This window comes from Anabas testudineus, chromosome 17 (genome assembly GCF_900324465.2).
Source record: "Anabas testudineus chromosome 17, fAnaTes1.2, whole genome shotgun sequence".
Taxonomy (NCBI): Eukaryota; Metazoa; Chordata; class Actinopteri; order Anabantiformes; family Anabantidae; genus Anabas; species Anabas testudineus.
In genome coordinates, this window is record NC_046626.1 from 9,400,440 (window position 1) to 9,427,724 (window position 27,285).

General features: G+C 40.7%; 4 protein-coding genes across 5 annotated transcripts; 2 read left to right on the forward strand and 2 right to left on the reverse strand.

Annotated features, from left to right (window-relative positions):
• cactin lies at positions 1-5,924 on the reverse strand. 2 transcript variants are annotated; one of them, XM_026374446.1, is made up of 10 exons: positions 5,588-5,924; positions 4,376-4,982; positions 4,171-4,266; positions 3,928-4,073; positions 2,736-2,898; positions 2,049-2,163; positions 1,679-1,871; positions 1,388-1,510; positions 849-1,180; positions 1-706 (listed from the first exon to the last, which is right to left on the reverse strand). In XM_026374446.1, the coding sequence occupies exons 1-10, from the start codon at positions 5,890-5,892 to the stop codon at positions 216-218; spliced, it is 2,571 nt and encodes an 856-aa protein (XP_026230231.1). In that variant the 5' UTR covers positions 5,893-5,924; the 3' UTR covers positions 1-215. The 2 variants fall into 2 exon arrangements, with proteins under 2 accessions (XP_026230231.1, XP_026230230.1); XM_026374445.1 differs by having other exon boundaries at positions 849-1,183.
• Positions 5,925-6,563: 639 nt separating this feature from the next.
• cdc34b (cell division cycle 34 homolog (S. cerevisiae) b) lies at positions 6,564-10,978 on the forward strand. Its single transcript, XM_026375133.1, has 5 exons — positions 6,564-7,337; positions 7,847-7,933; positions 8,068-8,165; positions 8,913-9,047; positions 9,182-10,978. The coding sequence occupies exons 1-5, from the start codon at positions 7,152-7,154 to the stop codon at positions 9,390-9,392; spliced, it is 717 nt and encodes a 238-aa protein (XP_026230918.1). The 5' UTR covers positions 6,564-7,151; the 3' UTR covers positions 9,393-10,978.
• Positions 10,979-11,836: 858 nt separating this feature from the next.
• Positions 11,837-19,728, forward strand: sirt6 (sirtuin 6). Its single transcript, XM_026375367.1, has 8 exons — positions 11,837-11,998; positions 12,840-12,967; positions 15,038-15,220; positions 16,406-16,465; positions 17,435-17,530; positions 17,626-17,706; positions 18,311-18,434; positions 18,586-19,728. Exons 1-8 carry the CDS (start codon positions 11,933-11,935, stop codon positions 18,901-18,903), a joined length of 1,056 nt encoding a protein of 351 aa, XP_026231152.1. The 5' UTR covers positions 11,837-11,932; the 3' UTR covers positions 18,904-19,728.
• Positions 19,729-24,968: 5,240 nt separating this feature from the next.
• LOC113172208 (relaxin-3 receptor 1-like) lies at positions 24,969-27,285 on the reverse strand. The gene is made up of 3 exons (XM_026375074.1): positions 27,079-27,285; positions 26,433-26,876; positions 24,969-25,580 (listed from the first exon to the last, which is right to left on the reverse strand). Exons 1-3 carry the CDS (start codon positions 27,283-27,285, stop codon positions 24,969-24,971), a joined length of 1,263 nt encoding a protein of 420 aa, XP_026230859.1.

Consider the following 27,285-nt stretch of genomic DNA (forward strand, 5'->3'; position numbering starts at 1 on the left):
TAAAAAGAAGAAAAAAATCTTTAATGTGTAATTTTCAAACTACATTTACATTTAACTAACATTTACCATTTCAGACGATAGTACAGAGTGACTTTTGCTTTAAGAAACAGATTTTTGTGAGCAGCTGAAACAATTCAACACTGACTGTACAGTCAAAATAACAGCCCCACTGACTGGGCTCCTGGTCCATGGTGGTCCATCGTGGTATATTGGTCTTATCTTCTGTAGCGGTACCTTTTGAAGTGGAACCACAGCTGGAAGATCCCATTAGCAAACTGACAACGGAAGCCATGTCGGTGTGAATACTCCCACTCCCTGTTTACAATCTTGAAGGCAATGTCCTCATATGGAGGGCCCGCGTGGAACCTTAGAATCCCAAAGTCCTTGTTGTCAGGACTGGGCTCAAGGAAGTACTGTGGGGTGGAGCGTTTGTCTATCAAGTCTGGGTAGAAGATGTTGAACTTGTAACCCTGGACGATCTTGGGTGGAGGATTGTCGAAGTCATAATGCGTCTGGTTGTATTTGTTCCACTCGAAGCCCGTGTGGACCCTGTTGAAGAAGCGGGGTTTCCTGGGGCGGTATTTGTCCGCCCACAGGTACATCTTCCCAGTGACTGGAAACTCGACACTGAACTGAGCTTCATCGTTGCCCATTCCCTCCTTAGCGCGACGTACAAAGAAATCCTCTGCACTCTCGCTAGCATCACCTGACGGATGAAGAAGTTAAAGAATCATCATTCTGCAACATCATTCAGTCAGTAAACATCCATTTCTTCTTACATAAGATTTAAGAAAACATTGAAATATTTTATCTATTTGTGAAACTCTGTGTGTGTGTTGGTCTCATACCTGTGACTTGTAGCTGTCTGCGTGCTAACTGCAGCCTGTGTAAGTCTTCTTCTGGTGTGATCGTGTGCGTGTCCAGCGGCAGCTCGGAGGACGTGAGCAGAGTGGGGCTGTAGCGTCCTGAGTCGTACTCTGCCTGGCTCTGCTGGATCAAATCCTCCTCCGTCAACACGGCCTCCACCACTTCGTCCTTGTCTTCCTCATCCCTCTTGTCGCCCTTTTCTCCTCCATCCTTATCTTGGTTTGCTGATGTGGATGGGCCGGCCTCCTCTTTGTCTTCTCTGTCAGTATTCCTGTGTTTTGCAGAGGATGAAGGTTGCTCTTCCGCACTGACCCTGCTTTTCCAAAAACATTTGATCTCTTTTAACAAGGAGTCAAGTATCTTAACAACGTTTTTAAGTTATAATATACACTACATGCTCAAAAAGAAACACACAAGTAAAGGAAGTGAAACCTAAACCACAGGTCGCTGTCACCATAAATATGCACAGTAACCGACTGTCCACAGTTCCAGGATGTGTGCAGTGCATGGTTGTACTTACTCATCTTCGTCGCTCCTTGGCTCCTCTTTGATGATGGGAAACAAAGGTTCACTTTCCACTCCTTGTTCCTGTTTCAGCTTGAACAGCTTTTGACGCAGCACATCCTGGTGTCGCTCTCTTAACCTTGAACACAAAAATAATAGTTTGACATCCACATTGCCGTTGGCTGCCCAGATCCATGTGGGTAATTTGTTGCTATAGATTTACATTGGGTGTGAGCTAAAGTGGAATTCAAATGAGAAATGTAAATTGGAACAAAGGCAGAAAAACAGTGGGTGGGTGTGTTTGTACCTGGCTCTGGCCATGTAGACTCTGACTTGCTGCAGCAGACTCTCCCAGTAACCAATATCGAGATTGGACCCTCCAGCACGAATCTTTGATTCAATGTTTAGGTGCAGTGCCTGCAACTGGCTGTATGTCTTCCCTTTAAAAACACTCTGTACATCCGTGCTCACAGCTGTGTTGATGCCCTCACGGCGATCACCTGAAAGTTCCATTTGCATAAAACATTTTAAAAAATGTTTGTTAACCACAAAATCTCTCACAGAATCTGTCAGATGAGCCCAGGTGCAGATGTAACTTACACTCATGTAACAAGAAATGCAGAAGACAAAAGGAGTTGTCAGAGACTTTGTGATGACAATATGAAACTATTACGAACCAGGTCCTTTCCCAGAAGCCTCCAGTTTTCTCAGTTTGCTGATCTCGTCTTCCGTGATGGTCGTCATGTCTCTCCAGAAGTCCACGTTCTTGTCTTGCTCCAACTCCATATACACCTGCCAGAACAACATCACTCATACAGTGAGCCATGTGCAGATCAAGTGCAAAGTGTCCACATGACTATATTGTTAACATTGTATACTGACACGTCATTTTTCACAGCACCACATGCAGCTACGTGAGTAAAATAAAACTCACTGGAGCATGTGATCGTAAATTCTACAGAGCAAAATATTTGACAACTGTGGGATTAGCACCCCTGGGTGGTAGCTAATAGAGACAACAGCAGACAGATGTGACCCAGGGACACTAACATGAAATAACCATGCAGAGTTTGTCAGTGGTGTCGTCTCATTTTACTCACATAAACATCCATTAGAATAATCTCAATGATCCTAAAATCACTTCTTGAAAGCTTGTCTTGAAAGTCAGTGTTGAAATATGAACTACTCAGATGCTGCTGTCTCATTTTTTGGTGGTGATTACGAAACTTCTATATATTTTTTACATTACCACCACACCTCTGTAAATGCAACTCTCTTCGATAAGATTCATACAGCATTTCCACTGGAATAATAACTCAATTACTGTATATTTACACACATGTAAGACATATAGCGAAACACACCTTAATGTCCACCAGCAGATCATCCATGTCGGTCACTGTAAGCCCATTGAGAAAGGTATAAGGCTCATGCATCTCCACAGCAAGATCATCGTCTTCTGCACTGATGTACTTTGCCAAAAGGTCTATGGGCTTGGCGCGGCCATCGCGGATCCTAATCTTAGAGCTAAACAAACAACACAGAAGGGTGTGACACTGTGCATAGACTGTACAATCACTTCAGAAAGTATTCAGCCCCTTTGCTTTTTACACACTTTGTTGTGTTCATCTGAAACATAAGCTTTGTGATTTTATTGTGAATAAAATAATTACATTGCATACACACCAACCAGTATTACTACTAATAATACTGGTTGGTGTATACAATGTACTCAAAAACATCTGTTGTTTGACATACTAAGCTTAAATGTAGTTGTCTCTTTCTAAATGAACATACTGATCATATAAAGACCCCTTTTTTGCTTTAAAATTGATAAATACTTATTTTTGCCTACATTTAATAAGCCAAAGGTCAATTTTTGATTTACAAATATAATATTAAGACCTTTAACTACTTTGTGGAAGCCACTTCAACAGGAATTATAGCTTTGACCTTACTTGTGTGAGTCTCTACTTGCTTCTCACACCTGGATTTGAGCAATGACACTCTGTATTTGGTTGCATTCATCCCTCCTTTAATTGACCAGTCTCCCTGACCTTGCAGTTGAGAAGCACATCCATAGGTTGATGCTACTACCACACTGTTTTTGGCCACAAAGCCAACTCTAGGAAGAGTCCTGGTGGTTTCAACCATCTTCTAGTTGAAATTCAAAATGATTGTGTTGTGTTGTATTGTATTAAGTGTTGTGATGTATTCTTCACCACAAGATTATATTGTGGCAGTCTAGAGTTCCTTAGACTTTATGGCTCAAGTTTACACGTTTGCAAACCTTTCTAAATATGTGTTACCTCATTATTGAGTGCAGATTAATTGTTTTAGAATTAAATTTACAATATAATACAGTGTGAAAAAGGGAAGTGGTGTGAATAGATTCTGAAGACACTATAAGCGTATAAGAAACGGTTGCAGGAACATGGATGTTTCCTGCAATAGTGAAATCAAACTATTTAAATCATACCACAAGATAAATTGCCTGTGACATGAGAAGGGGAAGCTGCCAGTGGGGATACACATTAAGTGCTGAAATGAACTAACCGTAGCTTGGCCTGATGCAGATGGAAGTTGTCTTCCTGTTCTGCCCACGTCTTGAAATGCTCTGCCTCTTTTTCTCTCTGCAGCATCTCTAGCTCCGTCTCTCTCATGGCCTTTTCCCGTTCTCGCTCCAGACGAAGTTGTTTTACCTACATGAACACAGTGAGGTTAACGAAAGGGTTGCGGCTCATAACACTAGTATTATACTGCCACAAAAAAAAAAAAAAACTAGCTCCGTGCTCATACCTTCTGCAGCTCTCTGCGGTTCTCCTCCTGTATACATTTGTTTCTTTCTTTCAGCTCTTTCTCTCCAAGATGCCCAATGCCTTTCTTATCCAACGCCTGGTAAAACACACACACAAACACACACCACTCTTGGATAAGACAATATTCAACTATAGTTATGACAGGAAACATTAGAGACTTCTGTGATTAAGCTAATCAGCCTCACCTTCTGCCATTTAAATGTGCCTAACAAGTTGTTGTCACCAAAGGGATTGTCTGCATTGGTGTATCCCATGTATTCCTCACTCCAGCCCATCTTTTCTCTTCTTTTTTTCTCCTTTGCTTCCTTCTTTGCCAATCTTCTGGCCCTCTTCTCCTCTGGTGTCTCTAGAGCCTTCAGCATCTCATTCTGCTTTTTCCTCTCCTCCTTTTCTTTTAAAGTGTGGCTTTGCTGGTCAGACCCCGAGCTGTCAGATGACTCAGGTGAACTGGAGCGCTGCCTCTCTCTACTTCTCCCACTCCTCCCTCGGTTCCTGTCTTCACTCTTTTTCCTTTGCTCACAGCTTTTGTCCTTTTCTGCTTTGGTTTCTCTGTCTCTGCTGCTGCTGCTCTTCCACTTCTCTCTATCTCTGTCCCCCTCCCTCCTCCGTCTGTCTCTGGCTGGACTCCCTCGTTTAGGACTTCTCCGCCGTCTTCTTTCTCTGTCACTGCTTCCGTCACGGGAGACAGATGAGGAATGGGACCTTCCCCTTCTCCTGTCTTGAGATGTTCCTCTCCGGCTCTCCATTTCCTTTTTTCTCCCTCTCCTCACTTTGAGATCATCTGAATCCGAACTGAGACAGAAAAAGTGTTTTAGTACGTTTTTGCTGACTGGTGGTCAATCATATACTCGCGACAATTTCTCTAATCTCTACCGCAAATCAGTGTCATTCTCTGCTCTGATATTGAGTAACAGGATTCATTAATATGTACAAACAAACATATTTACATATGTAGGTTGAACACCTCATCAAAAATTGATATGTGGCTTGGACAAAATAAACAGGGCAAAAGTATCTGTAAACAGCAGATTCTTCATCATTGTGTACAATCATTTGCTCTTTTATCACATTAATTACTGTACAGCAGCCAGGCATACTGTACTACTAGTACACTACAGTGTGACAACTTGTGTGATGGTACTGTAACACTGGGCCACTGAGTATACAAGAAAGGTCCAATGTTCAGGTGCCAAAATCTGGAATTACAGAAAACACAGGTAGGCAAACCTGTATCATAATTTTGACTAAGAGCGGATTATCACGGTCAAATTTCCTTTATTCTATTTTGATTTTACCACTATTTCCATCATAACATGCATAGCATCAATCGAACTGGAAAACGTGTCAAATATTGCACACCGATAATAAATAGTTACAATACAAACATGAGCTCATACCTGGATGATCGACCCCTCGACTTGCTCCCAGGACGGTGTTTTCCTTGCCTCCTGTCGCTCTCCGAGCCGCTCCTGGACCCAGCACGGCCCCTGTGTTGAGAACGACGTCGTTCTGCAGAGCCCTCGCTGGAGTCCCTGCTACCGGACCGTCCGGGTCCCCGGACGGTTCTTTTCGTGTCCACAGACCGACTGCGGCCTCTCCTTTCATCTGGAGATCGAGACCTACTCACTCTTGACTTGTTCCGACGATCCCTGCTCCGACTTCTGGACTTAGAGCGGGACCGACGTCGCGATTTCGAACCCATTGCGAACTTTCTTCTGTCAATGCGGGGGCCGAATGATTCTCTGTCGCATAAATAAGACGTAATAAATATAGCAGTCTGTTGTTTTCACAGTGTGAATACAACTTATACAATAAAAACAATAATAGCCAATCAATAGACCACTACACCGGTGTAACATCTCCTAAAAAAAAAAGCAATGCGTTTAGTTGTCTGTTTCTAAAACAATTACTCAGGCAGCAGAAAGCCGCCTTAAAGGGGCTTTTTCTTTTAAGTATGGCGCTTAGTTTTTACGTCATGAGTATTGCTTGAGCGAAAATAAAATATACACAAATACCCTTGTTTATCAACGGTTTTATATCACATTAAGCATTCAGAATCAAATCAATGCAGTTATAATGTGTTATTGTGTTTAAATAATTTGAAAGTGAAAATAGGTCACGGCAGCTTTTCTGAAACACAAACAACATTGTCGTTTGCATGACGTCAGATAATTGTCAAATGTAGTTCTCTAAATTCACTCTTAACTAAAATGTTCAACAAAACATGATCACAAGTAAACTGGTTCCTCTTGCTTAATTTATATTGTATCTAATCAAGTACTTTATAAATCATTACGTGGATTCGTTGTTTTCTGATGAGGAATTAATGTTTACAGAAGGGAAAAGGACTACAAATACCGCACAACACACGGCGCCATTGCCTGTTTTGAGGGGATTCCTTCTTCTTTACACAGTCTTCTGTTGGGGCGTTATCAGCTAACTACATTTTTGTCCATTATCGGTGGGGTTTTTGTGTGATAACATTTCAGACCAATAGTTGTGTTTTCTTTTGTGATTTGGCTCTCGCTCAGAGTTAGAAACGGTTGGTTTCACTGACCTACGGCTTCTATTGGTCGGTAAGGTAGAGCTTGTTAGCTAGCTTACATCGGTTAGCAGCTACCAGTAGATTTACGGCTTATATCCGTGATTGCTCTGCCAGGTAGATCAACTAAAGCTGACGGGACTAGTCAGCCACAATGGTTTGGTCAGTTCAACACTTTCTTAGTGCTGACATTGGTGAATAACTCATCTGAGTCGTGAGGAAATCAACACAACCTTTGTTTGGCTTGTGCGTAGCTTGGCTGGTTTGGCCTGTTTCATTGTCTTAGCACGTCGAAAAAGCCCAAGTAGTTTTCTAGTGTTGGTGGGTTGTTTGGCTAAGAAGGCTAACTTTGCCGTGTCCGTGTAAACAACACCGTCAGCCGTCCACCGCAGATAATCTCGAAAGCTACCTTTTCCAGTATGGCGCAGCACGACCCCTCTCATGTAGCCAGTTCACAGAAGGCTCTCATGCTGGAAATGAAGAGCCTTCAGGAGGAGCCTGTCGAGGGATTCAAAATAACACTGGTGGACGAAGCAGATTTATACAACTGGGAAGTGGCCATCTTTGGACCCCCCAACACTCATTATGAAGGGGGGTATTTTAAGGTAAGCTAAGAACAGCGTAGAAGACACATTTATTGCCCATTAATACCCCCAGCAGCACGTGTTTCTAAGAAGTGCTTACCAATTGCCTGCCTAATATAGATGATCATTATTGCCAAATTAGTTCTATAAAAGCTGCCAGTGTTTTGCCTCTCAAACCTTGGTAACAGAGGATGATAGACAGACCTTTCATCTTCATCCCCGGTTCCCCAGGAACCCCCATGTTGCTCTTGCCATCTTATTAGTTATCGGGCCACACATATATTTACTGTCCAGGTTGTGGTACTGTTGCATGCTGTGATGGGATGCATAATATTGTAAGCCTTGCTCCAAAACTTTTCTGCAGTTTAAACAGATGGCTAACATTTCTTAAAAGTAATCAACACTAACAGAAAAGTGGCATTAGGGGCATCATTTACATAACCATACTTTAGTCTAAAAAAAAAAAAAAAGTGTAATATTGTTGTGATACAATTTAAAGCTATGTCTAAAATTTTTGTTTTGTTTCCCAGGCCCGGATTAAGTTCCCTATAGACTACCCCTACTCCCCACCTGCCTTCCGGTTCCTCACTAAGATGTGGCACCCCAACATCTATGAGGTAAATCTGGGTTTATAGTACTATCACAGCCTGGCATTTATTATTGCTAATAATATTTATAGAATTAAAATAACTGTTCTACGGTGGTTTATGATGCAGCACACAGTCAAACAAAATGATTCCCTCTCTTTTAGAATGGAGATGTGTGCATTTCAATATTGCACCCTCCAGTGGATGACCCACAGAGCGGAGAGCTGCCTTCTGAGAGATGGAATCCCACCCAGAATGTCCGGTTAGCAGTCTCCCTCTTTCTCTTCATATATCTCTCCTTACTGGTTCTTTCAGAGACTCGTGCATCTTCTTTTTACCACTTTAATAATTCACACAACCCACACCCTTTAATAATTCACCTGACTCACACTCTTATCACATGATGTCTTCAGTGGAATCTCTTCAGGAGTTCCCAGAAATGTCTGAGGATTTAGTGCAGCAGGGGAAATGTGGTTTGTATTGAGGCAGATCATTAGATGGCTCCCTTTTTTTTGCTTGTCCATTATTTGTAGAACTTCATAATGTACTGTTATTGTAACTCAGTTTAAAATTAAAAATAGTTAAAATATTTTTTTAAACAGCCACCAAATCAACTATGTGTCAACAGCTATAGCTCCTCTTGTGAGCATTCATGCACTAATTTAAAACATTTATATGTGTGTTATTGAAATTGTAAATGAGCATTTCTAGGCATGTATGACTATATTTAATCTATTAATTGAGAAAATGACGGCTGTTGATTTAAAAATGACTATGAAGACTCAGTTGTAGCCCTAATTCAACAAATCATTCAACAAAAGTTCAAAAAACTGTAGCTATATCTGAAAATGGGCCAGAGAGGCTGCTAGATTAAATACTACTCATCCATTAATCAAATAACAAATATGCCATATGGCCATAAAGCTAATTTTCTGGAGGATACTGTGGTAATTTTTGTTTTTTTTTTGTGTGTGTGAGAATTGAGCCTTACCTTTGTATTTACCACTAGGACCATTTTGCTGAGTGTGATCTCATTGCTGAATGAACCAAACACCTTCTCTCCTGCTAATGTGGATGCATCCGTCATGTACCGTAAATGGAGGGACAGCAAGGGCAAGGACCGGGAATATGTAGAGATCATCAGGTAAAATGTCACGCAGCATCAATTTACTTGCATAACAACAGTTTTTTACAACACTATACCAAATTTAAAGTGGCTGTTCAGGTCAGTCAGTGTTTGATGACAGCTGTCTACTGTATAATCTTTGTCACATTCAGGAAACAGGTTTTGTCCACCAAGGCTGAAGCTGAGCGCGATGGTGTGAAAGTTCCAACCACATTGGCCGAGTACTGCGTCCGCACACGTGCCCCAGCCCCAGACGAGGGCTCTGACCTCTTCTATGACTATTACTATGACGACGACGACATGGAGGGTGGGGATGGCGACTGCTGCTATGACGAGGACGACTCAGGCAATGAAGAGTCGTGACCTCCTTTATTACCCTCAATCTAGCTGACATATGCTAGCATCTTTTTTTCTGCCCGGGTTGCCAGATATTCTAGGTCTACAACCAAGAAAAGGTTTGAAGCTTCCCACTTTTAAACCAATGAAAAGAGCTGTTTTTCCCTTGGCCTCTGAATTCTTTTTGGAGGTTAAAATCGATGCACCATTATGGAAGAGTCTGAACTGGTAAGATTTGCACCAGCACAAAAGTCACAGATTTCTTCACATTTTTCATCATCACCCGAAACCTTATTTTGATAGAAAATTTTCAACTATTTAACTACTTAATCCTATTGAGTTGTTCAGTTCACCCCACATTAAAAGGTGTTGCAGGATGAATACCACTGTCTACAACAGCAACATTTGCACTGGTGCAAAAGCTTCCAAACTTCTCTCAGCCTTGCTCTTTCATATCTTTATTTCCCTAATTGTAAGTGGGTGTTGCTCATAAGTAGTTGGTCTAAGTGACTGATAGACAATTAAGGACTTCGAGCAGTGTTCTGCAATACATTGAATCTGACATTTCCAAGTTTCGCAGTCTGTCTCGCTTGAATAAGGCAGGCCATGACTTGTTACAGGACTGTGTTTTCTTGTGCATGCCAGAACATCTTCGGAAGCTTTATGTCTCTTTTACTGGTGGACTGTTTACCTGCATCATGATCCATTTTCAGCTCAGTGATCACAAAGACTTTTGACGATGGAGAACTGCGTGTGGTGAGCTGAGTTACTGGGTCAAACCCAATCCCCATGTGAACATTTTTGCTAACATGAAGTTGATCTGTGCTGTGTTATTTCTGGTTACTGTTTGACGTGTTTCTCTGTCATTGAGTGTAGGGTTAGGTTATTTGAAGTAGCTCAGATTTAAGAGTAGTATGACCAAGATTTTCGGGTGGAGGGGGCAGATCTAATTACTGATATGAATTGTATTTCTCCTCAGGTTTGCTTTCTGGGCAGCCTGAAGGAGCCAAAGGCCTAAAACAGTGTAAAGAAAAGCCCAAAACATTTTATGACTGTTGTATTCTTGTCTTTGTTTGCAAGCTTTGTTATTTTAGTCTCTTTCTTTGGTTAGACATGCTTGCAGTCTTTGCTTGAGAATGATTTATGTAATGAGATTATTAGGTTTGCTTTTGTAGAAAAAGTGTCTGTCACAAGATGTTCTTGCAGTATCGGTCTGGCTTATCAAGTTTTTCAGCCCTGGAAGTCCCTGGAAGTGAAGAAGGTCACCATGTTGTAGTTTCATTTCTATTCTTAAGAGTGGACAGATTTTGATATCATTTTGAGTGTATGAGTGTCCTTTCTGTCTATTTTTGCATCAGCAATATTGATTGTTTAATTTACTTAAATTGGGACTTCATACTGAAATTCTCAGGATAATGAACTACAAATGATAAAACAAGTAAGACAAGCAACTATTTTCCTCTTTTGGTGGTCTTCATTGTTGGTTTACAGCTTCAACAGGAACCCTAACTGATATGCACATGTAGCTGTATGGATGATCACCATATTGTTTTATTCACCTGTGCTTATTTTTTATTTTTGGCTATTTAAAATTGAAAAAATAAAGATATATTGGGGAAAAAAATGCTGTCTTAAGTAATTCCTTTCAGTTTCAGTACTTATTAGCTGCAATCTATTAGTTTATTTGAATACTACATCATTATTAATGGTTGTGGTTAGGAGATGCAACCCTAAAAATATACACTTGGTGTACATTTGGAAGAGCTTTACATTACTCTGTATTTCTTCACAAATCACAATTCACATCTCTATATTTCAATTTCTTAGAGAAAGTAAAGTCAAAGCTGAAACAACATATTTTAGCTTCATTTATAGGCTATGTTATAAATCTGTATATAATAATAAATCATTTTAGGACAGTGATACTAGTTGTATGTACCTGTATGTGTTTGGAGGTGGAGCAGTCGGGTATAAATTCAGACAGAAGAATTATATAGAGACTGCTGCGTTCATAGTTATACCGGGAAATCTGCTCACCTATAAACTAGCGGGTTTCTCAGTTCAGATTTTTTATGCCTCAAAAGGCAAGTCCAATGATTGTTTTAAAAAGTAATATTTTAAGTTTAAATTGGTATATTGAGTATATATATATATATGTGTGTGTTTGTGTGTGTGTGTATCTTATAAGATTCTAACAAAATAAGCAGAGTTCATGAGCTCTGTAAAATAACGCATTTAAGTTTAATTGATGAGAAATTAACTAATGTATTTGTATTTGTATAAAAACAAATGTATGCATAGCGTACGTACAATTCTGGTGACAGTCAACTTTTACTTGTATATCTATGTTCACGCTAAAACTAGGAATAAGTTGTCTAAAAATGTAGGTTAGTACAAGTTGGGTACTGCGATTTCCTTAGTTATGTAAATACAGCAGACGTCGTCGCTCAGTCGCTCAATGATGACGTCAGCCAAACAATACAGCGAAATCCTGCTTGGGAGATCGGTGTGGTAACAGAAGCAGTTTGTAAAACGCAAACAATAAAGATACGATACCAATAGCAGTCATGTCTGTGAATTATGCTGCTGGGCTCTCGCCATACGCAAACAAAGGTGTTTGCGGACTTCCCGAGGTAAAGATAACTCGTTATTTAGCTCTCTAAACAGCTAGCTATCAGGTTTGCCAGGAATATGTGTTTGTTGGTTTGTTCTTAGGATGTAACTTAGTGGTTGGATACGATTTAGATCATTTAAAGCAGGGATGGGCAACCCTGGACCTATCCCTGAAATCATAAGCTGGTAGATAACACCTTGGATGGGTGTGGAGTTGGGGAAGGCAAAGTGAACTGGTATCCTCCAGACTGTGCTCACCTGGTCCAGGTAATGAGCAGTGCGTAGGACTAGCTAGTTGGAAAACAAGCAGTGGCATTGAAAGGCCAGGGCTGCCCATCCCTGGATAGCTAATGTCTTGCAAACTGATGAGGGATGTTTGACCTGACGATAAAAAAAAACTAATAAAGCTAACAGAGTAACCTAAACTAGCCAGAATAGTTAATCTCAGAGTTTGACAGTTTTAAAGACCCAATGCATACAGTGTTTTTTGATCTGATCACCTAATTTTAATAGTAGAAGATCAAGCACCTTATCATAAAATAACAACAGCAAAGGTCACAATTGTTAATACCATCTTTTTCATGAAACCAATATACTTGTTTATTCTGGATAACTTCAAATGTCTCATTTGTCTTGTTTGCAAGTGTCTTGATCTTAGTTTATTCCTAAAGGCGTGTGAAATGGACAACAAATCCGGACTCCAAGTGCTCTTAAGTTTTTCCTCCAATACTACCTAGGGCCTCCTAAATGATAATAAACACTGTATGAAAGCAAATATTTCAGCTCTAAATTATTAATATAAAACACTGTAACAGTGTCTCTCAGCTGTTGTTGAACCTGCTGTACATTGTTGTCTGGCAGGTGTTTGATAGTCCAGAAGAAGTGAGGGCGAAGGTGGAGACCCTAGCTCAGCTGATAAAAGAATCGCAGTACATGGTTGTCCACTCTGGAGCTGGAATAAGCACCTCAGTAGGAATCCCTGACTTCAGGTGAGGCATAAAGTACAGATTTTTAAGAATATTATATACTGTTGGCATAAAGGAAATATCATACCTGATGAGCGATGAACATAAACAGCTGCCATTCAGTAGTAGTTTGCCTTTTTTTTGTTTTACAGTAACCATATGTAAAGCTTTGCTGAATATTAATTTTTCCAGTTAGATTTGTATATCTGTCAGAGGTTGTTGTGAATGGCAAATTAAAAAATCTCATTGCATTCGACTTGTATTTCTGTTGTGTCAAACAAGTCAACATCTTTCTTTGCAGCACCCAATCGTAACATTTCCTGTTTTGAAAATACTATATATATATAATTATGCATACAATAAATAAGGGACGTTAGGGTGTTAATGTCTCAAAAAAGGCTGTTTTGATTCTTATTTTTTAATAAAGCTAAAATGTCAGAGATGTTCGATGTAAGTAGTTTTGGTGAATTAGTAGGGCAATGTAATAAAATGAATGATTTCCAAAAGTGCCTGATAGGTTAGGGCTGAGGCATGTGGGAGTCTTGAATTAGTTAGTTGATTATAATTATGACTTCTTACTTTTTAAAACACATAATAGTGGGGCTTGTTATTATTTTACAGATTTCCCATTGCAGGACAGTTGTTTAGTAAAATGACAATGAGGTATTTGACACAGAGGGGATTACCCTGTAGACAGCTTCTACCTTTATGTCACAATTCATTAAACAGAGAGATACTGTAATTGGATAAGCTGCATGACGTGGGAGTCAGAGTCACTGTTTTGCCTAAAAATGTAATTCTTCCACTGTTTTGGTGGATCTAATGGGAATCACCAAATCTCATGCTTCTGCTGTAGTACCACTTTTTTAACAGGTGAGGGTGATATTTGCTTATTGCAAATCCAGCTCTTTGTAAAATCATTAACACACTGAGATAAATCACACCTCTCTCTGTTTTCTTCCATTATAGGGCATTATAGGTTTCCTTGTAAATACAAAGTTTCCACAGAAAACCTAACTGTGACACATAAAATAGAGAGCTTAAATTGCTTCGCTCACTATGACACTAATAAATTCACTCTTTCGTGGTTCATCTGGTGTGAGTGACAGATGTCAGAGGGTGAGTTCAGTTATACATGCCTGGGTATTTTAGCTCTGAAAACTCGACTAATTAATAATTGACGGGTCTGCCCGTCAGTCAAGGAGAGCCAACCTTGAATAGCAATATCATTAGAGCCAAGGGTTTTATGTACACTTCTACACTCATTGAAATTATATTCCCATTGCTGCTGCACAGACACATGCTTCAGTTGAGTAACAAATTCATCCCTTCAGTTTAATATTATTAACACCACAAGGTGAAGGTAACAGCAGTTCCATGGCTTTAATTTCCTGCAATCACAGTGATAGAAATGTAATTAATAACACACATGCATCTCTGCTAATGCTCGTATGTCTTTAAACTGGCTTTGACTGAGCACTGAATCATATTGGCGTTGAGAGCTGGGGCTGTATTATCCAGATCTAAAATGAGCGATGAGACTGTTGTGGCTGAGTTAAGGATTCCCTGGATGCGTTCCCTCGTCTGATGCATAAAGATAAGTTATGAATCCTCGAAAGAGCTTGGCAACTGTGAGGGTGTTAGACAGCACCAGTCTTGACATTAGCAATGAATTTCATTCCTCATTCAGATACCAAAAACTGGCTGATTAGTAAAAGAAGCAGAATGACTGAAGATTTGACGTAATTCCTCAGTCTGTTAGAAATATGTCAAAATAGATTGTTATTTTTGTGAAATATTTGTAAAGTATTTCTGTAATATAACTCCTATTTGATTATTTGTTGCAATTTTTCTTGTACAATTTAATATTGGGACAGTCTTTGCATGTTCTTTTTTATTATTCATCCGTATGTTCAGTGGACGCAGACTTCCAACATTTGATAACTTGTCCGTTTAATACACAAATTTTGCAGAACTCCTTTGCAAAAATCCTCCCATATGATCATTAAAATTCAATGTTTGGATACAAAACGAACACACCAGTTTCAAACACCTAGTATATCCACTCTCAGTGTAATCATCTCTGTGTTTCAGGGGTCCAAAGGGCGTGTGGACATTAGAAGAAAAGGGTGAGTTACCCCACTTTGACACTACATTTGAAGATGCCCGGCCCAGCTTGACTCACATGGCTCTGCTGGGCCTGCAGAGGGCCGGGTACGTCAAGTATCTCATCAGCCAGAATGTGGATGGTCTCCATGTTCGATCAGGCTTCCCCAGGTACCTCCTCCCTGTTCCCTCAAGCATTTTACACACTCAATAGCTTAATCAAATCATTTGCCTATTTTCCTGTCTTGTTTCGTTGCAAATATGTTAGCAAGCAGTTCAACGATTAACACACCCAGCAAACAAAGAGCAAGTCCTTCTGATTAATGTTTTTTCCAGTATTTACTGTCCTTGTCTTGGCCTTTAAGAGCTCCTGAGAGTAATATCTGGCTTTTTAGATGCAAAACGCTCCAGTGTGATCACTAGCTACATTTGTTCCAGTTAAAAACAGATGTGCTCTGCTGCTAGAAACCAGGTTAATGTGAGTGGTGAGAGTGAACAGTGAAGTTGTGGGTTAGAAAACCGAAACAATGAGCTGAACAAAGTTAAAATACTACATATAAAGGATACAAATTGCAGAGTTACTACATGCGACTATTGTTCACATTAAGCAGCATTAGTGGAGAGGAATGAAGTGACATGAGGTGTTTATTTAGAGTAAATGTCCTCAGCTCAACTTATTCAGAAAATGCAGTGATTTCCTTTATTTTTTGAAGAGGAAAGAACTTTGTTTAGTTTCATTTTGTTTCACCAACACAAATGTACCCCATTGTAAATTGCGTGACATCACCAAACTCTAATGCCAGTTTGCTTCATGTTGGGTTGTGACTCATTGTTTTGACTTAAAGCTGCTGCTTCGTGATAACAGCTGTAACAGTGCCAGATATGAGTAATTCTTTAAACGCTGCTCATGTAAAGCTCATTATGATGGACAATATTTGGTCTCACTCTGGAATATCCAATCATATTGGACTCACCCAAGGCCAAGAATCCAATTTTGGAACATACATCCACAGCATATTGGAAAACTCGCATTCCCTGGAAGCCATTTCTCTGCTCTCCCTCTACTCTCTGTCAGTTTGTTTTTGTAAAACAGGGCCAAACAGCGAAGTGGTAGTTCTCAGAGGAAATCATTGATACTGCAGACGAACTGGCAAAATAAACTGGTTGTCACTAATCTGAGCAGGTGCCAGGCGGAGTATGGAAGGCGTTTACACAAGTGCTCAGAATATTTATCAGCGTGCGAGTCAAAGAAGAACTGAGTAAAAAGCTGTGTTGTAGAGTTCTGACATTAACTTTAACTTTGTAAACAGTAAGTATCATCTTTGTGACCTTCTCTCCATCTTCTCCATCTATTAGGGATATTTTATCAGAGCTTCATGGAAACATGTTTGTGGAGCAGTGTGAGAAGTGCGGCAGGTATGTCTCCACACACAGACCAGACACCCACAGTCTGATGATCACACACTTTGATAATCCTCATCTTAACAAGCTCCTGCTTTCATTGAGTTGTTTACTTTGGGACCATTTTATTAAGTGCAACTTATAAACACAAAATGTTTGGTAAAACAACAGAGCAAATACTGTCTGTGCTGCAGCACATACTGTACACTTTATAACACATGCAGACAACACGCATTAGTATGCACAGTGGTTGATGCCAGATGTTACGAGCATCTCAGATACCAGCACACCCCTGTGATTTTCACATTGTAGGTTTTATTGAGTCCTACGTGTGGATCTGATGCAGTGTGTGGGGCGTTTCTGTGCCACAATAAGCACCTGTAGCGCAGCATTTTTGACCTGCAGCTGCAGAAAAACCACAACAAGGTTCCACCGCAGATGGCAAGAAGACAAAGCTATAATAGACATGTTCCCTAAGACTCAGGATCAGAAAATCAGCATTTCTTTCACACCTGTGTGAGTCAAAGTTTGGGTTAAACAGCAGCATGAATCTATGATTTATTCTGCCTTGTGTCAAAGGTAAAAGCCAGTGGTCTACAATGCTTGTTTTTCTTGCACATGAGGTATTGTAATACCGAGGCGCTTGTCTTTTGTTGATCACCATCTGCTCTTTTTCAAATGGAAACACCCTTTCTCACTTCGTTTTACCCCAGTGACCTGCACAATCTTCAGCTCTCACTGCCTTTGGGACAAAGTAAACCAGCAGGGTTGAAGAGCTGATATATGTTTAGACAACTCTGCACCAAGTCTACATTGGTTCTGGGTCCCTGAAATCCTTAGAGGGTTTTTTTCTTCAATCCCCTTCAGTCCCTTTTTTGAAAAGGTCAGGCAGTCTGGAGGCAAAAGACAGCTGGTCATTGTTCCTATATTGTGATGTTTTGTGTGTAAATTCATCTTGAGAAACAGGGATTCATTGTTTTATAGGCAGTATGTCAGAGAAAAGGTGATCGGTGTAATGGGGCTGAAACCAACAGGACGATATTGTGATGTTGTTCGCTCCAGAGGACTCAGAGCTTGCAGGTAACACATGCATGAACTTGAATTTTGAAACTATGAGCAGTAAACCATCACAAGTGACATATTATATTATTAGTATCTGTTGTTTCCTACAACAGAGGGAAGCTGATCAGCACTATACTGGACTGGGAAGATTCGCTTCCTGTCAGAGACCTGAATAAAGCGGACGAAGCCAGCAGGTGGTCCAGACAAAACTGCAGCAGATTTTGTTCCATTTTTACGTTGTGTTTTTGTCTCTGATTTATCTGTCTGTGGTTTGTTATTACAACATTTTGACTTTTGCGTTCTGTGTCAGCATCCCGACATGTAAATGACCCTTTATTTAAAAGCTTTTCTGGGGTTTTATGTATCTCGTGCCAATATTCAATCTTTCAGCTGCAAAAAGCTTTTATTGTGTGTCAACACAACCGCAAGGTCAATTAGATAAATTAGCTTCACCTTTATCTAGGGTCTGTGACACACTATAACTATTATACTAACTATTATAATATTTTTATACAAACTGTGTTAATTTTTGAGTTGTGTTGTACTGAGGAAGTAAGGACATATCACATTTCCATCTACTTTAAATCACTGACTAATAATCGTAGCTCTGTTTTCCTCACACTAGCACTGGAAAAAACACAGGCAGTTAAAGCTGGTCAATCACAGTTTTGTCCACACAGTATCTCTGTAGCCACAATTACTCTGACACTATGAATTCCTTTTAATAACAGGTAAATAATAAAGATGAAGCTGTTGTTCATGTGGCACATTCTGTATTTCTCTACTGTCGGTACCCAGACGAGCAGACCTGGCACTGACACTCGGCACGTCCTTGCAGATCAAACCCAGTGGAGACCTTCCGCTCCTAACCAAGCGCAATGGAGGCAAAGTTGTTATTGTCAACCTGCAGCCTACAAAGCATGTGAGTCTTGTCCACACACCACACACACATTTATGATTATGTGCATCGCCCACATATTTGTATTGCTGTTCACACATCAAATCATAAATGATACATTTCTCTGGCATCTTAAGGTTTATTATTTCACAAGGTGTAATTTTCTGTCTTACAGGACAAGCATGCACACATTTGTATCCATAGTTATGTGGATGAGGTCATGAAACAGCTAATGGAGCTGCTGGGATTAGACATCCCAAAGTGGGAGGGTCCAACTGTCTGCGAGAGCTCCACACCCACCTCAGAGCACAGTAATGATGTTAAACCGGGACATGATGATGCTGCAAAGAAGAAGGTGAAAAAGGACATCATTAAAGAGGAGAGGAAAAGAGAAGCAGCACTATTTACACAGGAGGAGGGTGTTAAAGAGGAGCCCGTTTCAGTAAAGCGGGAGAGAGCAGACTCATCTGTGGGCATAAATGAAAACAAATAGCCTCAAGTGTTTTGAGGCTCACAACAACTTTACAGCACAAACCGGTCCAGAGACAAACTTTATAACCAAGGGTGCTTGGTTTGATCAGTTCCACAGATGACAGAAGCAGGTGTCATTAACACTTGATGGAGAAAAGGCTCTACTAGCACGTAGCCATTTTGTTATACATAGATTTCTTACACTTGCTTTACAGCAATGACAAGCAGTTACACGTCAAAGCTGAAGCCTGACAAACAGACCTCCTACCATAAGGTGCATGGAAATCTTTTCTTTTCAATTCTGATAAAAATAAAAAAAAAACTTAATCCTGTAAGAAGTTGTTTTACCAAGACTCAACCAGCATTGTGAACGTTACTCCTACCATAGTGTAGACATTACAAAGGGGATCTTTATGGATGATCAAACTTCTGTAATTTATTAGAACCAGACCGGTCGAGATGAAATCTGGAGCACAAAGTTATAAATAAAGCTTTTAATAAGGTGTGTCATGTTGCTGCACCTTTATTAAAAGCTTTATTTATAACCATATGCCCCAGATCTCATTCCTACAGGTCTCGCCTTTAAAGACACCTTAGTAAACCAGATTTTGTTTTTTATTTTTATAGTGTGTTGACTAAATGATTATACTTTTCAATTTCCCAAAAATGTCAAAAGGCTTTTCTCTTTGTACAAAAAATTAGTCCGTCTGGCGAGATTTGGAATTCATCTTGTTTTTGTCAATAGCACCTGCTGGTGACTGGCTGTAAATGGGCTATGTTCATACAGTTTTTAGCTAAATGTTTTTATCTCAGGAACCAAAGTACTCTGAAATATGTCCTATTTTTAACACTTGTTTTTGACAATAAACATAGTAACTTTGTGTTTTTACCTCCTGTGTGTTGTGGACTGAGAGTCAGCTGCGGGGAAATAATAGCATGATTCTTTGTGTTTGCCATGAACCATCATTAACATCTGTGAGGTCAGCATCTACACATTTAGGTAGTTTAAAGATGTAATTATGCATCACCGTATTGTGTCTAAACGTCAAACCCACTTTCGCTCAATAACCAGTGTCAATGGGAAGAAGAGAGAAGAGAAGAGACTTGGTTCACCTTAATTGCACAGATGTTTGTATAAGTAGATGATTACCAAGGCCGATATGTTCTTTAGGCTTTGGCACATTCAATAGCCTACAAAATAATGCATTCTACATGTACTACAACTAATTTTTGTTTTTTTCCCTCCATATGAATTGACGTGCTGAAATAATATTGAATAAAATAAATCTGGATCATCATGTATAGGAAACAGCTGCAAATCAAACACATGCTTAGAGCCAAGTGCCTGGGCTGTGAATGAGTCATTACACAGTCCTCAGCACTATTCTTACTGCCTCCATTTCATATTTAATATATTATCTTTGTCTCAGTTGCCTCTACACTATGGTGTTAATGAGCTACGTGTTTCCATATGTTCTAGATCTATAGTTAGTGTTGAGAGAAATACTTTTCCTAAGTTTGGGGTCACTTGGAAATTATCTTTGTTTTCCATGAAATGATTTTGAATAAGAAATGTAGGAAAACTTCACCTCAGACTTGAATTTCTCTGTAACACTCCGTTTTTATTCTTTTTGCCTATACTAATCTTTTCTTTTTAATGGCCAGTCTCTGTTATTGCCTATTCTTCGCAACTCTGCCCAGACGCCAGCCTCTCGGGGTTTCCTTTTTACTGTTGGCATTGAGGCTGGTCTTCTGTGGGCACTATTTAATGAAGCTGCCATTTGAGGACCTGCAAGGCGTCGAATGTATTTGTCCGTTTGCTCAGTTGTGCACCGGGGCCTCCTACTCCTTTTTCTATTCTGGTTAGAGTCACTTTACACTGCCCTGTGGGAGCAAGGGACTCATATACAGCATTGATCTTCAGTTTCTTGGCAATTTCTCGCATGGAGTTGCCTTCATTTCTCAGAACAAGAATAGCTGATGATCATGACGTGTTTCACAGGAAAGCTTGTTTCTTGCAATCTGGATTCTGTGATTGCTGATGCACCAAACATTCAACTTGAAGGCCAGTTTCATTGCTTCTCTAATCAGCGGGCTTTTCAGCTGTGCTAAATTGATAAACTTGAATTGGTAAGCTCAGGCCAGTGGTTCCCAAATTTTCAGTTTGTGAAAAAAGTTGGAAAAAAACTTGTTTGATTTGTATGTGCTTGTATAAGTTAACCTAACCCTTATCCCTTAAAATACACAGCTCAAATTTTTAAATATTTTGTTCTAAACCAGTTAAACAATGTACATGAGTGAATATTTTCAACTTAGATACAATGTGTGATTTAATTGTTCCCTTGATTTCTTTAAGCAGTGTATTTGGTACATTTGCATGTGCACTCAACCTGTAGCAAAATCCTTAAAGTCATTTCTACAACTGTCTTCTTGATCCACCGTCAGTCAGTTCAGTGTTTCAGATGTTTCAATGGGCGTCACTGGGATGGTTTTAAGCGAGACAGTGACAATAATGCATCGAGCCAACAAGATCATTCGTGTCAAAACCCTCTGGGACTGGGATTAGCTCTTAGAAATGAAATTGCACGACTTCATCTTCACATTCTGTTTTCTCAGCAGTGCTCATGATTGGACTGACTTACTAACTTCGCATTGGGCGATCCAAACACTTTACGTCAGCAATAACATTTAAAGTGAACACTTGATATAAGATATCCAATTTAAGGAGATAAGCTTCTTCTCATCTTTGTCCGGTCTCAGTTTCACTGAACCGATTGCTATAGCCTTTGGATATTAGAGTGTACTCATACTCTTTTTGATAAGTTCATTAAACCAAAAAGAAAATCCTCATGTTCCGATGGAGGCAGCAGCAGATTGATATAATTGTCTTTCCAGCTTACGTCAAACTGAACAAAACAAATGCTCCAAACCTGAATTGTAGTTGCTGAAGCTTTGGAATGTGAAAAATCAAATCTTGCAGTGATTTTTTTGACTTTCTTGAAAGAACATGATGTCATCTGTCCTCATTTAAGACGTGAGCATCTTAATTGTAATGAGTCAAATGTCTCAACAGTAACGGCTGCATTCAGATTCATCCTCACAGTCCTTGATGAGATTATTCTCCAGAGAGAGACATGTTTTTGTTCTTTCTGTCCTGTGTTTAAGCATAAACAAAAATACCCTGACACTGCTGCAAGCAAATGTTTTTGAATTTACTTATGTTTGTTACCAAATTATCACATCAAACTAAATCCAGAGGAGGCTTTTGAAGATCCCAGCTTCCAGGTGGGAATTTTGTATTAAATAATATCTTCACGATGAATCTCGATACAAGTTGAAAGATCGATGAGATGAGATGTGAGATTAGTAAAGCTAGTTGATCTTTAATAACTAGAGACCATTAGATGAAGTTAGGCTTCCAGCTGACACTTACCTCAGACAAGCTACTAATATCAGGCATCAACAATTACATTTACCAACACCTACACGTCTCCTTAGGTGCACAACACAGGAAAGTCTCTCCAGTAATCCGGCAGCACTTTTTCATATAAATGGGCTTTGAGACTATATTTCAACTACGGCACATGGACTTTATACAAATTAGTGTGCTGTGTTCTTTTGCAAATCAGCATTCAGGGGCCTCGTCTCTACTCTGAACTCCAGACAGCTGTGGTGAGTCCAGAAGGTCTCTCAAAGTGGAGAAATATTAATATATATTTATTAATATATAATATTATATATATATACACTAGAATATAAAAACAGGCTTCTCTCCAGTGGTCACATTCAAGCTTTGCTGAGATGATAAAATATATCATATCTTTACTGTGTACATGACATTTCATCTCCACGTCTGACTGACTTTGACCCGTTTTGGCACCTTTTACAATTTATTAACAATTTATTAACAATCGCATTATAACAATCTTGAGCCTATAATTGCTTTAAACCACTGACGCATAGACATCTATACATGGATGCATATGGACTCTCAGACATTAATTTTCTCAAGCGGTCCTCAGCAGTGGAGCTCGGTGAAGGTGCTCTCTGTTGTTTAAGATGAATGGCTGGGAGCAGGTAAGATTGCAACCCATTTCCCTGTCAGATGTTGCTCTGAAATAGAAATGGCTATCTAAATGGATGTAATAGAACCGCTCTGTCATTTTGAGCTTAATGAGAAAAGAGTCAAATTATGAGGTGAGCTCATCTAAGAGAACACATTAAATGAGAGACAATGACAGCGGATGTAACAGACAGAAGACGCATTCGCAGTTGGCAGTAAAATGATCGACAAATGCCATTTCAGAAATCCCACTTTGTTTTCCATTCACAGCTGGAAGATGAAGATCCGCTTGGTGACCCTCTGTTCTTTTAAGCAACATTAGAGCCTCCCATGCAGATTAATTACTACCAGAGTGGCACACAATAGAGGGACCGTGGCATAGTGTGTGTGTGTGTGTGTTTGGTATTTTCATGTCAGCCCCTGTCTGCAGGCAGGTGAAGATGTTTATCCATGTTCAGACTTTAAAGGTTGCCAAAAGGGCAAAAACGCGGAGAAGCTTTTGTGCAGCTGACTCATTTACCTCGTCTTCGTGGTTTTGTTGATGTTGTCACTGCGGGGAAGATTAACATGGTGGAGACGTCACTGAGCTCTTTTGTCCTCGTCGTTTATTTAAAGTCACAAAACAATTCACAGTGGAACAGCAAGGCAGACACGTACGGTTGACAGTTTCATGCTAGAGTCAAACACTGCCAACACGGAAAGACAAATATCCTAGAGTTAAATTTGAATGAAAGTGTTGTAGATTCTAGTGTCCTTACCGATTTAACAACAATAACCCAAATAAATACTAAACACATCATTTATAATGAAATGTAATGATGTAACTCATTTTTGCCATGTGTGGGCGTTTGAGATGCAGGAAGTATCTAGGAAGTAGCTGGCCCCAACCAGCACATAATCCTGTGTATATTTATTGTTTTTATTCTACTGTTTTAATCAAAAATTAAAAACTGAAATACTGTAGAAGCTCATTTGATAGTAATTATAGCTCTGAATCTTCTTGGGTAAATCTCTCACTTGGATTTTGGCATTTTATCCCGTTCTTCCCAGCAGATCCTCTCAAGCTCCGTCAGATTGATGGAAGGTGTCTGCGTGTGGACTGCCATCTTCAGGTCTCTCCACAGATGTTTAATGAGGTTTTAAGTGTGGTGCTTGGCTAGGACACTCAAGGACAATCAGAAACTTGTCCTTGAGCCTCTGCGATGTTGTTTTGGCTATTTGCTTTGGATCATGGCCATGTTGAAAGATGAACTGTTTCACCCATCTCACGTCTCATACACTCTGGAGCAGGTTGTCTTCTCTCAGTTCTGATCTGTCTCCCTGTCCCTGCTGTTTAAAAGTCCCACCACACCATGATGCTGCCACCACCATGGTATTAGCCAGATGATGAGCAGTGCCTGGTGTCCACTAGACATCGTGCTTGTAGTTTACTTCTATCTTTGCCCTCATGCTCGCAGCAACTGTCCTTGTTTACAACGTAACATCGTAGGTTGTTTGTAAAAGCAGCAAAAAATTTGCAAAATGTATGAATTACCATTTGACAACATCTAGAAGTTACATTGAACGGCCCCAACTATTTCCATCCTATGGCGCATGATATGGTGGCACGATAAAGCACAGGACTCAGAGTTTGAGTTCAGTATTGTCACATGACAAATGTTAAGGAAGCAGTCATTTTGAAGGCAAAACTGACATTTTTACTAAGACTAATCATGTTAGTTAGTGTCTAAATCACCACCAAATTGTTTTGTTTGCACAGTTATTGTCCATCGAGTTTGAACGTTTAGGGCAAAAGAGAGTGTTACACCAGCCACCATTTTGGTGCCAATGTACGAGGCAGCAGCTGAAGCCAAAGGGGCTTCTCTTACAAGACACGGCTGCATTTGCCAAGTTAATTGGATGCTGGCTGTAGCTTCATGTTGAGCGTACAGATATGCAAGTGTTCTTCTCATCTAACTCTTGTCAAGTATAAAGCACATTTCCTAAAATATTGAGGGCAAAAACCTTTCATTTAAGAAAGTAAGTCACATGTTCAGTTCTTTGTGTATCATAACCAGACTCAATGGCGCTTCCTGCACCTTTCTCCCTCTCAGAACCAAAGTGAGGACATTTTGAACAGAGTGAGACACTCTTAGCAGAAGCTGCTTGAGTCCAGCTCTGTACTCTTTTCGGATCAGGCAGTAGAGCACCGGGTTGAGACAGCTGTTTGCATGAGCTAGACACACAGTCAAAGGGAAAGCATAGGCCTGGGCATTGTAGAAGGCTTTACTGAAGGGCACCATGTCAAATTTGATCAGCACCCCCCACAGCGTTAGAGCCTGGTTGGGCAGCCAGCATATGAAAAAGGATAAAACTACAATGGTGACAGAGCGGGTGACTTTGGAGCGGCGGCGATGACGGCCCCTCTCGCACTCCGACCTCTCTGTGACACCCTCGCCGACCATGCTGCTTACTACGCGTCGGCTCAGGATGAACCTCAGGAGGAGGAGGTAGCACACAGAGATCACAATCAAAGGGACGACAAATCCTAGGAGGACTTTTTGTGTCTGATAGAGTCCAAGCAGGACTTGAGGATCCCAGTTTCCTGAGTCGGAGTCAGAGAATCGTACTAAGCATAGCTCGTCATCTGCAGACACCTGTAAACGTAACAACACCTGCATCAGAGGATGCACCCAAAACAGAAATCATTTGCAAATGACACCAGTGATGGTTCAATGAGTTGTGACTGGTTCACAAACTGCAAGAAGTGAGGCACATTTGGAAAATGAGCGTAAAAGTGACTCAAATTTTAAAACCCTACCTTTGGTAGCTAATTTAGTACGGCATGGGTTATGCTGCCACAATTTAAATGATCAAATCTCCAGCGACCAATCTCTTGCTGGTTTACACAGAAACCAACATGAAGCAGGTGGAGGTCAGCGGCTGCTAACAGTAAACAGTAAACCACTACATATTAAAGACAACAAATCAGTTGTCTTTTGGGCAGATCAGACGATGTGCCAGTCAGATACAGATCCTGGATGAAATTTCCATGTGCCATCCCTGTCCACCCTCTGACCCCACTCCTTTCCTTACAAAATGGTACCATGCCATTTATTGTTGAGGTCGTACTGGGACGCATTATAGAAATAAGAGTTTTTATGCCTGCCAGGGTTTCGTAGCGAGTCTACATTGTCTACAGTGGTAAATGGCTGTCGCCCTCTAAATGTAAACTCTGTCATAGATGGCCACCTGTCCAGAGGGTACCCCGCCTATCAGCTGATCTGGGCTCCAGCACCCACCTGACCCCCACCAGAAAAGGTAGTTAAGATAATGGATGGACTAAAGCACAATGACATGTTAATGGGTGGTTCATTTTGGTCACTGCTATGAGGAGGTACTGTAGGAGCACTAGTACCATGTGGACACAGCAGGTCACCAAAATACCATGTCAGTACTTTATGATGGTAGTTTGTTGTAAAGGTGTGCTCAGCCTTAACTCACTGTACCTGGACTGTGGTGGAATAGAAAGCATGAGGCAGCGTGGCCACCAGTGACACCACCCAGATGGCTAAACTGGCCCACTTAGCTCGAGCAGTGGCGATACTGGGGCTGTCCATACTCAGAGAGGTGACCAGGGATCGGTATCGGGCCACGCTCATGGCCGTGAGGAAGAAGACGCTGGCGTACATGTTGAGGGTGGTGACCGAGCTCACAATCTTACACATGACCCGACCGAAGGGCCAGCGGAAGTCCAGCACCGTGTCCACTGCCCAGAAGGGTAAGGTGAGGACAAACTGGAGGTCGGTCAGTGCCAGGCTCATGACGAAGCAGTCGATGGAGGAGTGGTGGTGGCCCCGGCGGCGAGAGTGGAGCAGAAAAAGCGCCAGCAGGTTGCCAACGAGCCCCAGGACGCACACAACCAGGTACACCAGGGCGATGAGAACTCGCACCTGTCAGACACACACCGTGAGATTTTATGTTTTCAGTGCGCACAAGGACACTAAAGCCAAGATACAACGTTAATGCATATCATTTGATTTTATGCATCCATAATTTGATATAATTTTCATGCACCTTCTTCCAGGGCATGTTATTGTGATTCATGCAAAATCCCTGACTGACACAAAAAAAGAAAGTCCAGAATAAACTTACTGCCAGGTTCGCGCTGTCTCCGTGCAGGTCCAGAGAGGACTCCTCGGAGAGGATGCGCAGCCAGCAGTTCAGTGAAAGGTTAAAAGCTGCCAGGTTGGAGGCTGCTCCTGTCGGGCTGACGAGTTTGGAGATTTCGCGCTCATCCTCTTCTCCTCCGCAAACGCTCACGGTGGTCGAGGGTCCAGATGCGCTGCTGTTACTTTGCAT

Excerpts from the sequence above, each read along its gene's own strand:
- cactin (XM_026374445.1), bottom strand. The coding sequence starts at position 5,892 with ATGGGTTCGAAATCGCGACGTCGGTCCCGCTCTAAGTCCAGAAGTCGG. Across the intron at positions 1,511-1,678 it reads GTCTACATGGCCAGAGCCAG|GTTAAGAGAGCGACACCAGG; the intron begins GTACAAACACAC and ends TTTGTGTTCAAG. Across the intron at positions 1,184-1,387 it reads CCAAGGAGCGACGAAGATGA|CAGGGTCAGTGCGGAAGAGC; the intron begins GTAAGTACAACC and ends TTTTTGGAAAAG.
- cdc34b (XM_026375133.1), top strand. The coding sequence starts at position 7,152 with ATGGCGCAGCACGACCCCTCTCATGTAGCCAGTTCACAGAAGGCTCTC. Across the intron at positions 7,934-8,067 it reads GGCACCCCAACATCTATGAG|AATGGAGATGTGTGCATTTC; the intron begins GTAAATCTGGGT and ends CCTCTCTTTTAG. Across the intron at positions 9,048-9,181 it reads GAATATGTAGAGATCATCAG|GAAACAGGTTTTGTCCACCA; the intron begins GTAAAATGTCAC and ends TGTCACATTCAG.
- sirt6 (XM_026375367.1), top strand. The coding sequence starts at position 11,933 with ATGTCTGTGAATTATGCTGCTGGGCTCTCGCCATACGCAAACAAAGGT. Across the intron at positions 11,999-12,839 it reads GTGTTTGCGGACTTCCCGAG|GTGTTTGATAGTCCAGAAGA; the intron begins GTAAAGATAACT and ends GTTGTCTGGCAG. Across the intron at positions 12,968-15,037 it reads GTAGGAATCCCTGACTTCAG|GGGTCCAAAGGGCGTGTGGA; the intron begins GTGAGGCATAAA and ends TCTGTGTTTCAG.
- LOC113172208 (XM_026375074.1), bottom strand. The coding sequence starts at position 27,285 with ATGCAAAGTAACAGCAGCGCATCTGGACCCTCGACCACCGTGAGCGTT. Across the intron at positions 26,877-27,078 it reads GAGACAGCGCGAACCTGGCA|GTGCGAGTTCTCATCGCCCT; the intron begins GTAAGTTTATTC and ends TGTGTCTGACAG. Across the intron at positions 25,581-26,432 it reads TCTATTCCACCACAGTCCAG|GTGTCTGCAGATGACGAGCT; the intron begins GTACAGTGAGTT and ends TTACGTTTACAG.